The following is a 14,324-nucleotide window of genomic DNA, read 5'->3' as shown; positions in this document are numbered from 1 at the left end:
CATCTATGGAAACCCACAGCTAGCTTCCTACTCAATAGAGAAAGACTGAAACGTTTGCCCAAGATCAGAACCCAAACAAGGGTGTGCCCTCTCCACACTATTCAACATGCCCTGGAGGTTCCACTCTCAGCAATCAGGCAGGAACCAGCTCCGAAAGGCACAGATAGGAAGGGAAGAAGCAAAACCTCTGTACTCACAGATGACACAACCTTTTTATAGAAAACTCTACAGAACACAGACACAGACACGCATACAAAGCAGCAGGCTGCCCCTAAGAGGCAGTGTGAGGCAGAAGAGCTTCCTACTTTGTAGAAAAGGAAAGCCCTAAGAGAATGGATAGGATCAGACAGTTTTTCCTTCCACCAGTTTTGTCAACCTTTGGGGTCTTTTACTGCAAATGTACCAAATAGTGCCAGCAGACAATGACACACGCCAGGAGTCATGGGGAACTTCAGGAGCGGAAGCAAACTGTGATTCCTCCAGATGTGAGGTCACACGTGACTGGCTGTGATTCACAGCACGTCACAGCCATAGGCCACAGCAGGAAGCTGAGTGGCAATTCAAGGCATTGGCCAAGGGTCCTGGATTCCAGAACCACCGATGCAAGCTAGAAGGGGGATGCCCAGGCCCATTCTTGGGGTCAGAGCATGGTCTCAGAACCAGCGGGCGTTTAACAGCCCTTCCTGACAGTTGGTAGGCAGCCGCTGCAACCCCAGAAGTGGCCCCCGGGTGGGCAAGCTTGTTCACCTGGCAGACTGAGCTGACGGCTTCAATGACACAGTTCTCAAAGCACTTGGACACACTGTCTCCTGAGCCCACAGCTTCCCAGCTGGTGTTACAGAAGGCGGAGATCTGGCAGAGGGGCTTCTCCTGCGAGGATGCAAGGGTGAGGGTTAGAGCTGGGAGTGTGGCTGCCAACTCTCTAGGACAAAGCTGTCACTTGTTTTTATTTCCCCTCTATTTTATCAGTGCCCCATTGTTCAAACCTTTGTCCCCCCCCCCACAAAGCATGTCCTCACTGCCCCCCAAACATCAGACCAGTGACAATTCAGCCTCTTCTCTTGCAGAGAAAGTACCCACACTGCAGTCTGTGAAAACTTAAGTTTTGAAAACTAATTTGATTTTCCCTGGCCTATGTTTTCCTACAAGGAGCCACTGAACAGTCATACATGAAATTCCTGTGCCATATTAAGAAAAAAAAAAAGAACAGAAATCAACCTCAATTTTCCTAGGGGCACAGGCCTGAACTAGAATAGAGAGTACTTCTGTGTTTTCCCTACTCTGGTCACCACCAGGCCACTGACAGGCTCTGGTATATGCCTGGGGTTTCCCTGGTGGCAATACCCTATTTCCTTTATCTGTTCTGGAAAGCCACCTGGGGTCAGACAGCTCAGCTGCACCAGAAGTGGCCACGCAGTCACACATGTCCCATCCCTGTGGACAGGAGGTATGTCCATCCACTCAAACGCACTCTCCGTCTCCACTGGTTGTCACCAATAGTCTGGTGCCTTCACCCCTGAGAAAAGTATTCCCGATCCTGGTACCTGTTTGAGCCTCCCTTCCATGTCCCCCAGCAAGGACTCCTTCCAGCCGTGCTCCTCGGGAAAGTTTATTTCCACCAGCCGCCTCCAGACCTGCAAAAGCCACATGTGAGCAACAGCCCCCATTGCCACAAAATGCCACGGTGTCATTCTGTGAAAAAGACAGACCATCATGGTAGTGCAGAGAGCACTGGGCCACAAGGACACCCTGCCCCAGACCTGGCCATGTTCAGGACACACACCTTAGCCCCAGGAAACAAAGAGCCCAGACTAGACAGGTAACTCCTCCGGTCCTTTGCTGTGTAACCGGTGCTTATTCGGAAGGAATTTCCCTCTGATGTTTTGTTTTGAAATGCGGCAAACACAACATGACGCCCCTGTCCCTGCAGCAGAATCCCAGCTGTTAACCTTGAACACGACTGTCTCTGTCCCTCGTTAGACCCTCTCACACTGTCCAGCAGGCTCTGTGCCATCCCTGGCTCACCTGAATCTCCTCTCTGTACGTGAATGTGACTGGGGCAAAACGTGAGCTCGGGAACATGCTGTTCTTGAAGATTCCCCGAAGCCACTCTCTGGTAGTGGTGAGGGTCCGCTGGACGGCAGTCCTCACCAGGTTCTTCTTCCCAGTTTCACTTCCCTGCCCATCCACTAAATCCTGTTACCAAAGCGGAGAGAGAGTGAATCATCCTGGCCCTGTGCTCTCAAAGGCACGGGCGAGACCTTCCCCTGCTTTCCCCAAGTTCATGACAGAGCCTCGGGAAGCAGCTCCGTCTAAGTTGCACAGATGTGCTCGCACACCGGCCCTGCCAGCAGCTGTGTTCTCAGAACACTTTACTTTCCTGGCACTTTGCGGTTCACTCCGAGCGGGTGACACAGGGACAGGGGTAAGAGCAGGGATGTCGTTAGAGTTGATGCTCACAGACCCCCATGCAATGACAGCTCAGGGAGGCTTGGCCATCCCAACAACACACCCATGGGCTCTGACCCAGGAAAAGCCATCACGCTGTCTCTAGACTGGAAGGGGGTGGGGTGCACCCTCAATGGCACAAAGCTGCCAGGAGCTTAGAGAATCCCAACTGCTGTTTCCAGGTATACTAGGACAGTGGTTGGCAAACTCATTAGTCAGCAGAGCCAAGTTTTTTAAACTTACAGTATATAGGTAGGTACATTCTTTATCAAGGTAGAGCCTGCACGTGGTATTTTGTGGAAGAGCCACACTCAAGGGCCAAAGAGCCGCATGTGGCTCGGGAGCCGCAGTTTGCCGACCAGGGCACTAGGAGACTGTACCCAGCCTGGGGCCAGCGGGGGAGGGCCTCTGCCCTGACAGGAGAAAGCAAGGGGCAGGGGAGGAGGGTGGCTTCAGGTGCAGGTGTGGCTGCAGCACAGCACACAGGGTGACAGTTCTCAGCTGGGCACCAAACACGCTGGCTCTTGCTTAAAGTCCCCGAATAGCACAGCACTTTCTAGAACAATCCAAGAGCTTCAGTTATGCATGCACACCCTGTGTTCTGGGCCTTGCCTAGACCTGGGCTTCCCCTCCACCCACACGTGGCTCCCCACAGGCTCTCCAGAAGGGTGAGGGGCCCCCTCACCCCTCATCCTGCAGGGGCATCCTGCTGTCTGTCTGTGGGACCACAGCCCCGGTCCAAGGCCCTGCCCTTTGCTCCCAGAGCACCGTGGAGAAACCAGCTTCCCCTCAGCCCAGGGTGCCACCCTGTGCGCTCACTGCCGGCCCCTCAACAAGTCCTTGCTGCCAGAGCCTGGCTCTGTTTTCCTCTTGGGGTCCCCGTACCCAGCACAGGACCGGGCACAGGTGAGCGAGGGAGGAACAGCTTCGAGCCTGAAACCCTACACTGCAACCTTCACTTTCTCTCCTTGTTTTCCTCCATCTGGCCCTTCAGTTCCACTGACCCCTTATATCAGCATCCAACTGACAGCTTTTGTAAAACTCACCATGGACTTCTGTTGGGTTTCAGTTTGCAAAGCTCTTTGCTTTCACAGCACAGGTGGCATATTCTGACCACACTGTGGATTCTGCTGCTCCAACCAACATCTAAGACAATTATTTCTGCAGGAAACACTACACACTCCATGACTGACAGCTTCCTTATACACAGTTAATTTGGAAGTTGGCCCCTGCCTAGGATAGTTTAAATGAGATCTCACTTTAGGAGAAAGCAATCACCTTACCAACAACATCATTTAGAAATGTGTCTCTGGGATTTTGAAGAAAAAGAAATCCAGAAGGCATAAAAATATAACTCATAATTTTATAGCACTAATGTCTCAGTTTTGACATGCAATGTGGTTTAAAAGTACATGCTATAAAGGTAAAAAACTTCCATCACCTCCACAGTGCAGCTCATAAACTTAAGGGGGTAAAGACTACACAACAAGGGAGAGGACTAAACCACCAACATGTGCAGCACCAGGACAAATTTCAGAGACAGAGTGTGCATAAAGAAAAGTCAGACGCAAAAAAGTAGAAAGTTAAAGGCAAGCAAGCTAATCCGTGATGTCAGAAACCACACACATGGTCACGGTTGGGAGGAGGAGGAGGGAGGGTGGAGAGCATTGGGATCTCCCTCCAGCTCAATGTGTGAGTAAGCCAGGGCAGGCAGCCGCGTGCAAAGGCAGTGAGGGTGCACGTGGTATGTGCAGCCTCTGCTCCTGTCTTCAAGTTCAAGTGCAGGGAAAAGGCTCACATGCCGTCCTGGCAACCTGCTCTGCTCTGTAATCTCCCAGTCACCTGGTATCTTGCACTTGAACTCATCCTTCTCTCCCATGTAGGACATGTGCACACTGTGTGAAGGGAACAAGGTGCACAGGGGCTCACTGAAACATCCTCAATGCACAGAACAGAAACAGCATCAATCAGGCAACCCACCTTAGATGACAGAACCACTCTGTCAAACAGCAATCTTAGAATCAGCCGACCTCCTTTTTGAGGTGAGGTTGCTTGACCTGCCACACCTGTCCCGGGCATGACGTTATGTATATGCATTCCACTCACCACAGGAGGCTTCAGTCTAATAATCCTGCACATGATCTCAGCAGACAAAGCAGGCATCTCATAAAATTCATACTCTCTTGTGAGTCTGCAGATGTTTCCATGGAGTTTCAGGCACACAGTTAAGTAGGGTTGTATCGAGGGCTCCTTGAGCACCCTACCTCGCAGAGGGAAGAGAAACCAATGAAGAGATCCAGGAGGAAGGAGACACACAGCACCCATTGTTCAGGACGAGGTCCTTCCCTCTAAAATCCTAACAGGCCCTGGCCGGTTGGCTCAGTGGTAGAGCGTCAGCCTGGCGTGCAGAAGTCCCGGGTTCGATTCCCGGCCAGGGCACACAGGAGAAGCGCCCATCTGCTTCTCCACCCCTCCCCCCCCCTCCTTCCTCTCTGTCTCTCTCTTCCCCTCCCGCAGCCAAGGCTCCATTGGAGCAAAGATGGCCCGGGCACTGGGGATGGCTCCTTGGCCTCTGCCCCAGGCGCTGGAGTGGCTCTGGTCTCCACAGAGCGACGCCCCGGAGGGGCAGAGCATCACCCCCTGGTGGGCAGAGCATCGCCCCCTGGTGGGCGTGCCGGGTGGATCCCGGTCAGGCGCATGCGGGAGTCTGTCTGACTGTCTCTCCCCGTTTCTAGCTTCAGAAAAATACAATAAAATAAAATAAAATAAAATCCCAACAGGTATTTGTGGCCACCTTCCCAGCCCTGCTCTGATCAGCTCAGTCACTGTCACCTCTGGCCAAATGTCAGTCAGTAAACAGGAAGCCTGGTCCTCCCTGGGCTAGAAGAGGCTGAGCATAGTGCACGGCCTTCTGGTGTGTCTTCCTTTCTCCTCCCCTCCCTGCGTCTTTGCTTTGATCCCCACAGAGGATAACATCAGGAAAATTTCAATCCATGTTGAACTTGTGATCAAGATAAAAAGCAAGGCCCTGGTCTCTCTGATATTATCATCAGCATTGAAGAGGCCTCCCGATACCATCCTCTTTTCTCACCATGGCAACAAAGGACCTTGTACTCACTACAGCAGAGTGTCCTGCCTTAGTCCGCCCCAGCCCAGTGTGTCAGTCTCTGTAAACAACAAAAGGTGTGGCCACCCAGCTGTCTGTCCCTGCCCCCATGACAGCAGTAAGGAGGCTGAGGCCTCTCGGACCGGACCCGAGCAGAGTGCAGCAGACAGGTACAGATCTGCAGACCGGGAGCAGGGCTCACAGAAGAGAAGTCATATTTAAGAAACCTGATTAACTTCTTTGAGTGTCAGCAATGCAAGCAGATGGGGTGAAAGTAGGAACAGTAATTCATTCCAACTCCAAAGCACAGGAGTGCAGCTAAAACCAACAGCAGTTTTATCGACACTGCAGGGGTCTGGAGGGTCTGATGGGGGCAGCCAGAGGAAACTCAGTGTTTGTTCGTGGTGACTAGTGAAGAGGAAACCAGAGCAGAGACAGACCGCAGCTTGCCCAAGCCATCTAACCAAGACACAACCCTGACCAGGACAGTGGCCTGCTAATTCCCTTCCAACAGCTTCCTACCGCCTAAATATGGTAACAACATGGACCATTATAAAATAATAGCTTCATTTATTTGATACTTATTGTGTATAGGGTTCTTTACGGAGAGGAAACTGAGGCGGAGAGCTTAAGTAACCTGTCCAGTCACACAGTTATTAATGTACAACTGGGACTCCAACCCTGTCTGCTCTCAGACTGTGTGCTGACCCCAGCTGTGGTTCCAGTCCATTTGTAACTGTTTAATGGCATCTCTTCCAGCAGGAAGCCAGGAAGCCCCTCTGTAGCAGGAACCATAACTGATTCCATCTCTGCTCCTTTGCCCTCAGTAGATGTTGGAGATGTTGAAGCTCCTACCTCCTCTGAGCTTCACCATCTGAACACTTTCCCTGGGTAAGCTCGTCCATATTTTTTGTCTTCCATTTCTACCTCCTGGAGGAAGATTTCTAGAGAAGGCATTAAGATGGACTCCCTAACCTCTATTCCACCTGAAAGGATTAGTCTGAGCCCATTGTGCTAATTCCGTCCTTCTTGTCAGTGGCTGGTTTAGGAGTGGGGACACGCTCTGGTCCTGCCCAGTGAACCAGGGGGACACTTGTTGCAGGCGTTCTGGGAAAGGTTTCATCACTTCTGTGAAGGAGTCACCGGAGGGGGCAGTGTGTCTTCTTCCTGGGAAGGCTGTCAGGGCAGGAGATGCTGGAACTGCTGCGGCTGCTGTGCTGACAGCTGGGAGTGGGGTCCACAGCAAGGCCGGCAGAGCGGAGAGCTGGGCGGAGTCTTTGTCTCTGATGACACTCAGTCTGCCAACCCTGGAGGCCTCTCTCATGCTGAACTTCCTCATGTGAGGGGAACAAAGCCCTGTCACTGCTGAAGCCACTGAGAACAGCCCTGTTGATACTTGTAGCAGAAAGTATTCTTACTGATACAACGGGGGGCAGCATTATGACTTTCATGGATGGAACCCCTTCCTACAGAGTTTCTTCTTAAATTATATTTTATGACTACATTGGTAAAAGATGATTATATTAATATTATATAATATTATATATTAAAACATCTTCTTTGACTTAAAAAAAAAAAAAAAGCAGCAAGGCCCTGGCCAGTTGGCTCAGCAGTGGAGCGTCAGCCAAGCACGTGGAAATCCCAGGTTCGATTCTCAATCAGGGCACACAGGAGAAGCAACCATCTGCTTCTCCCCTTTCTCTCTTCTCCCCCCCTACTCCCCCAGCCATGGCATAAACAGTTTGAACAAGTTGGCCCCAGGAGCTGAGGATGGCTCCATGGCCTCCACCTCAGGTGGTAAGAAGAGCTCAGTTGCCGAGCAACAGAGCAGTGGACCCAGATGGGGTGAGCATCGCTGGGTAGGGGGCTTGCTGGGTGGATCCTGGTCGGGTGCATGAAGGAATCTGTCTCTGCTTCCCTGCCTCTCACTTAATAAAAAAAACCACAAAAAAATCAAAACAGAAACTTTTGTGCTGCCTCCCCGGTCTGAACTGTTTTAACAAAACCAAGTTAAACTTTTCCAAGGGTAATCCCTTACTTGAAGAAAATCTAGGGATGGACAGCAAACTATTAAGTAAACTTGAACACAGTTCCGAAAGATGCAGGGAGGGGAGGAGAAAGGAAGACACACCAGAAGGCCGTGCACTATGCTCAGCCTCTTCTAGCCCAGGGAGGACCAGGCTTCCTGTTTACTGACTGACATTTGGCCAGAGGTGACAGTGACTGAGCTGATCAGAGCAGGGCTGGGAAGGTGGCCACAACAGGGGAAGGCTGGGTGATGAGGTCCTGAAATTCCAGGAGCCTGACACCCTTGCCTCTGACCTTAACACCCTAAGAATTCAGTGAGGTAGATGGGAGGTGCTGCGGGAATCCCAGAAAACTGCTCCCACCCCGTGAATATTTCTATTGCCCTGCACTCTATATGTCCTGTCTCTCTGAGGGGAGGTGGGGTCAGAGGTCACACAGTGGCAGGAGCTGGTGATTCGGGACAATTATGAGAAACTACTTGGACTTTTATTATTTTTTTTTTTCTGTATTTTTCTGAAGCCGGAAACAGGGAGAGACAGTCAGACTCCCGCATGCGCCCGACCGGGATCCACCCGGCACGTCCACCAGGGGGCGACGCTCTGCCCACCAGGGGGCGATGCTCTGCCCCTCCGGGGCGTCGCTCTGTTGCGACCAGAGCCACTCTAGCACCTGGGGCAGAGGCCAAGGAGCCATCCCCAGTGCCCGGGCCATCTTTGCTCCAGTGGAGCCTCGGCTGCGAGAGGGGAAGAGAGAGACAGAGAGGAAGGAGAGGGGGAGGGGTGGAGAAGCAGATGGGCGCTTCTCCTGTGTGCCCTGGCCGAGAATCGAACCCAGGACTTCTGCATGCCAGGCTGACGCTCTACCACTGAGCCAACTGGCCAGGGCCTGGACTTTTATTTTCAACGGGCCTGACTTACAGAAAAACACATTAGATAAACAAATGCTGGAGGCATGTGGCACACACACAGCAATGTGCAATGTGCTGATGGCCGCTTAGAAGTAAGTGGGAAGCCCTGGCCAGTGTGCTCAGTGGTAGAGCATCAGCCTGGCGTGTGGATGTCCCAGGTTCAATTCCCAGTCAGGGCACACAGAAGAAGCAACCATTTGTTTCTCCACTCCTCCCCCTCCTCTCTGTCTCTCTCTTCCTCTACCACAGCTATGGCTCTGTTGGAGCAAGTTGGCCCCAGATGCTGAGAATGGCTCCATGGCTTCACTGCAGGTGCTAAAATAGCTCAGTTGCTGAGCAATGGAGTACTGGCCCTAGATGGGCAAAGCATCGCCCCCTAGTGGGCTTGCTGGGTGGATCCCACAGGGGAGCACATATGGAAGTCTGTCTCTCTGCCTCCCCACTTCTCACTTAAGAAAAATAAAACTTAAAAAAAAAAAAAAGAAAAATGCATGGATAAAACAAGACCAGAGGGAAAGAACACAAAAGCTTAGCAGTTTCTATTATTTTTCCTTACAAACAGGATGATTACCATAGCAACTTAAAGAAAGAAGTGGGATATAGACTGACTCATGACCTTCTGATTAGGGCAGCAAATATGAGATGCTGCCACCCAGTAAGGGACAACTGTGTGCTGAGGACACTCCATTTTGCTTTTCTACTTACTTGTCCTGAAACATATCCAGGAGGTGAAACAGCATTTTCAAAATATTATCAATATCCTAGGGTGGTGAAGAAAAAAAGGAAAGATTTAATCATGGCACCGGTCTTTGCTAAAACAGGCTTAAAAAAAGAAAAAAATCCAATCCCAAGAAAGGTGACCAATTCTTTTCTTTCTATAAACATGTTTTAAGGTGCTCCAGTACTAAACTCCTAGCTTCCAGCGAAAAAATTCAGGGCCCTGGCTAGTTGGCTCAGTGGATAGAGCTTCAGCCTGGCATATGGATGTCCTGGGTTTGATTCTCGGTCATGGCACACAAGAGAAGTGACCATCTGTTTCTTTTCCTCTCCCTCTCCCCCTCCTACAGCCAGTGGCTCAATTGGTTTGAGCATGGACCCCTGAGGATAGTTTGGTTGGTCTGAGCTTGTCAGCCTCAGGTGCTAAAAATAGCTCAGTTGATTCAAGCATCGGCCCCATATGGGGGTTCCTGGGTGGATCCCAGTCGGGGTACATGTGGGAGTCTGTTTATCTCTTCTACTCTTACTTAGAAAAAAATAAATAAATAAAATTCAGGATTTAAAACGACTGGTTTCCACCCCCAGAATGGGAAAGGAACTGTGACATGTGCCAGCACTGTCATAAGTAAAAAAGGGGTAGAGCTTCACTGATGCAGAAGAACCAGGGACCCCTTCCAGTTCTTTAAGTGCTTCATCTTGTCAGACTTTCAGAAAAGAGGGACCACAGGCTCTGTATGCTGGCATTTTGGTGTGCTTTTGCTAAGCAAAATCTCAAGAGCCTCCTCTAGACAGACAAACCTCCAGGTTTCTGTTGGAGATTTCCTTCAGTCCTTGAAGCCGGTAGCAAGTCCCCCAGAGACAGTCCAGGACACATGCGGGAAAGTCGCTAAGGGACTTGGAGAATTCTCTCAGGTAGGGAGCCAGCTTGCTCAGGGGCAGCACACTGAACCAGGACCAGAACAGGTGTTCGTCCAAGTGCAACAGATGTCTCTTACTCTTCATGAAATCGAGTAATTTTCTACTGTATGAGGGGAAGGAGGAACAGAAGAAGGGCAGTGAGGTCTGTGAAACATTCTGAGTTATGTAAAATCATGGTAGGAGGAATCTAGCAAGTTCAGATTTTTAAGAAAATTTAAATGATAAGTCATGAATCAAACAAAAAGGAAACAATGACATATTAAGAATTAACCAGCATAGACAAACCTTGAAGACATGATGGTGAATGAAATAAGCCAGTCACGAAAGGACAAATACTATATGATTCCATTTACACGGAGTACCAGGAGTGATCAAATACATAGGAACAGAAAACAGAAGGAAGGCCCTGGCCAGGTAGCTCAGTTGGTTAGAGCGTCGCCCTGATATGCCAAGGTTGCAGGTTGTATCCCCAGTCAGGGCACGACTGAACAACAAATCAATGTTTCGCTCTCTTTCTCTAAAATCAATAAATAAATTTAAAAAGTAATTTATAAAAGTAAAAGAAAGTAGAAGGGAGGTTACCAGGGGCTGGGTGAGGGAGATGGAGCGGGAGCGTTTCACGGGGAGGGAGGTCTGTTCGGAAAGAGTTCGAGACGGCCTGACCAGGCGGTGTGCAGTGGAGAGAGCGTCGGACTGGGACACGGAGGACTCGGGTTTGAAACCTTGAGGTCGCCAGCTTGGGTGCAGGCTCATCTGGTTTGAGCAAGGCTCACCAGCTTAAACCCAAGGTCGCTGGCTTGAGCAGGGGGTCACCCAGTCTGCTGTAGCCCTCTGGTCAAGGCACATATGAGAAAGCAATCGGTGAACAACTAAGGTGCCGCTACAAAGAATTGATGCTTCTCATCTCTCTCCCTTCCTGTCTGTCTGTCCCTCTCTCTGTCTCTGTCTCTATCACACACACACACACACACACACACACAGTTTCAGAGATGGATGAGTGAAGTCCGCACAACAGTGTGGATGTGCTTACCACTGAACTGTGCACTTAAAATGAGTAAACTGGCAAATTGTGTTATTTTTCTTTTACCACCATAAAAAAAATCACTGCAAATTAAGCATTTTTCTCTAGCTCTACTGAGCTATAATTGACTTATAACATTGTGTCAGTGCAAGGTGTCCAATGTGTTGATTGAATACACTTGTATACTGCATCATGATTACCACTGTAGCATTAGCTAACACCTTCAGTCATGTCCCATAGTTGTCATTTCTTTGTTGCACTGAGAACACTGGAGCTCTACTCTCCCAGCAACTTTCAGGTACAGATTACAGCACCGTTAACCACAGTCTCCAACCTGTACTTTAGCTCCCCAGAACTTACCTTAGGGCTGGAAGTTTGTATCCTTCTGACCAACGTCAACCCCTTTCCCCACCCCTGAAGCCCTGATAACCAAATTCCAGTCTGTTTCACAAGTTTGGCGTTTTTAGATTCCATCTATAAAACTGAGATCACACAGTATTTGTTCTCTCTCTGACTCATCTCACTTGGCAAAATGCCCTCAAGTTTCATTCACGTAATAATGGCAGGCTGCTTTCTTTTTCATGGCTGAAAAATACTCCATTTTATAGATATACCACATCTTTTTGATCCATCCGTCCTTCCATTAACACTCACTTAGGTTGTTGCCATACCTTGGCTACCATGAACAATGCTGCAACAAACATGGGGGTGCAGATAGCTCTTCAAGAGAGTGGTTTTGTTTCCCTTGCAATTGTTAGACCATATATATGGTAGTTTCATTTTTTACTTTCTGGGGAACCTCCATACTGGTTTCCAAAGTGGGTGCAATAATTTACAAACTACTAATTTTGATGAAGTAAGTGCCCTGGAACGAGTGTGAGTGAGCCCAGGAAAGATCTTCCTTTAACCTATGCTCATTCTGTAACATTATCCTGAAGACCCCCAGAAGATGATCACTGGAAACTCAATAAAGCAGGGTGACAGAGGCTACATATGAAAAACATATGGCTAAGTGTTCAGGACACACAAAGACCAGTTCTGTCTGAAGGACAGACTCTTAGGACCAAGGCTGCTGTCTGTCCACTGCTAGCAACTAAATTTCTTCCAGACAGTCTGCACAATACTGAAGGGCATTTACAACACATGTAATTCTATAAAGTAATCTTTTTCTCTTCTTTTCCAAGTGAGAGGAGAGGAGATAAAGAGACAGACTCCAACATATGCTCTGACCAGGATCCACCTGGCAACCCCTGTCAGGGGCCGATGCTCTGCCCATCTGGGGCCATGCTCCCAGGCAAACACAAGGCCATTTAGCACTTGAGGCAGAGGCTCCACGAAGCCATCCTCAGCACCCGGGGCCAATGTGCTTGAACCAACTGAGCCATGGCTGTGGGAGAGGGGGAGAGAGAGAGAGAGAGAGAGAGAGAGAGAGAAAGAGAGAGAGAAAAGGGGAGGAGTGGTGAAGCATACGGTCACTTTTCCTCTGTGCCCTGACCGGGAATCAAACCTGGGACATCCACACCAGGCCAATGCTCTACCAATGAGCCAACCAGCCAGGGCTCTATAAGATAATCTTAATTGGGCTTTAATTTCAAAAGGTTCCCAGAGCAGTGAAGAAGCTGTAATGTATGTTAGCTCACAACTTCACTCCCTAAACGCCTGCAGACTAGATCCCATCGGGTTAGGGGAGGGGTGTGCGCTTGGAACAAGTACTCTGACAAAATGCAGCACAAGTATGACGTGTGCTTGGTTAGAAACGCTGGTATTAATCTTCCTGCACTTTGTGTTTTCTGAGGTTTTGATTTCAGTTTTGCACTTAAATCAGAATTACCATTTTTCTCTTATGAATTGTGCTTTCTGCATCTTCTCCAAGAAAAGGCTGGTACTTCCCTACCTGAAGATTCACACATCTGACACGCAAAGCCTTTGACCTACCTGGTTGCACCACATGGGGGACGTGTGGTGAGGAAAACAGCAGGACAAGGAAACGAAAGGTGCCTGTCAGAGCTGCTCACAAAGTGACAGTGCCCAGACAAGCCAAAGCCCAGTCCCTGGCTGGACAAAAACACAGGATCATGACCTAGTCGTCACGAGGACAGCCATGTAGGTGTGCACTCGCTGACAGAATACTGGGAGGTGAAAAAAAAACCCAGGTTGGAAAACAGAATCTGTATCCCAGGGGTCCCCAAACTACGGCCCGCGGGCCACATGCGGCCCCCTGAGGCCATTTATCCGGCCCCCACCGCACTTCCGGAAGGGGCACCTGTTTCATTGGTGGTCAGTGAGAGGAGCATAGTTCCCACTGAAATACTGGTCAGTTTGTTGATTTAAATTTACTTGTTCTTTATTTTAAATATTGTATTTGTTCCCGTTTTGTTTTTTTACTTAAAAATAAGATATGTGCAGTGTGCATAGGGATTTGTTCATAGTTTTTTTTATAGTCCGGCCCTCCAACGGTCTGAGGGACAGAGAACTGGCCCCCTATGTAAAAAGTTTGGAGACCCCTGCTGTATCCTATCGTTTGCTGTTTTCCAAGCACATAAAAGCACCCATGTGGCCTATTTGGATAAGATCTTGGACACGTGCGTGTCGGTGTCAACTACACTATCATCTCGGGCATTGCAACAGGCTGTTTTTGTTATTTCTTTATATTTCATGCAGGTTCACAGTTTTTTTTTAAGAAGTCATTCTACGAGAAGTGACGTGCCACACTTACTCCTGTGCTTTTTCCCGAAACTCTGAGAAAGAGATTCCTTCGAGGGCTGCCCAGGTGTCCTCACGCTGAATCCCGGAGTTCCTTCCTCGAGGAGACTGCCCCGTACAGTGGTGGAGCACAGGCAGGATGCCCACCCAGTGGTGGATCCCTCTGTCCATGCTCATTTGGCAGAGGTTCACCAAGTACACTCGCCAACTAGAAAGGGAACAGAGGTCCAGCAGTGAGCCAAGGGTGGCCCGTGTCAGACTAGCCTGTAGTATGACATCTCACCAGCGAAGGGCCAGCTCCTTGCACAGGGAGGACAGGAGCACTCCGGTGCCTGAGCACTGCGTGACTGGACCAGGGAGAAATGGGAGCGTGTGGTAGATAGGGTACCCTCGGAATTGCACCCAAAGCATCGGGCGTGAATAAGCCCTCACTAAAGCCCCACAGCAAACTCCTGATAGTGTCATTTACATCTTCA

At 49.7% G+C, this 14,324-nt stretch overlaps 1 protein-coding gene across 1 annotated transcript in view; it reads right to left on the bottom strand.

The window, feature by feature from the left end:
* Nucleotides 1-14,324, bottom strand: part of RNF213 (ring finger protein 213) — a 125,759-nt gene that overhangs the window by 70,748 nt on the left and 40,687 nt on the right. The window contains 7 exon segments of the mRNA XM_066381485.1: nt 748-870; nt 1,545-1,634; nt 2,026-2,196; nt 4,429-4,708; nt 9,195-9,250; nt 10,005-10,224; nt 13,856-14,056. Of these exon segments, the coding sequence (XP_066237582.1) occupies nt 748-870; nt 1,545-1,634; nt 2,026-2,196; nt 4,429-4,708; nt 9,195-9,250; nt 10,005-10,224; nt 13,856-14,056 (1,141 nt within the window).

The sequence above is a fragment of the Saccopteryx leptura genome, chromosome 4 (assembly GCF_036850995.1).
Source record: "Saccopteryx leptura isolate mSacLep1 chromosome 4, mSacLep1_pri_phased_curated, whole genome shotgun sequence".
NCBI classification, from domain to species: Eukaryota; Metazoa; Chordata; class Mammalia; order Chiroptera; family Emballonuridae; genus Saccopteryx; species Saccopteryx leptura.
This window is presented reverse-complemented; position numbering and strand designations above follow the sequence as displayed.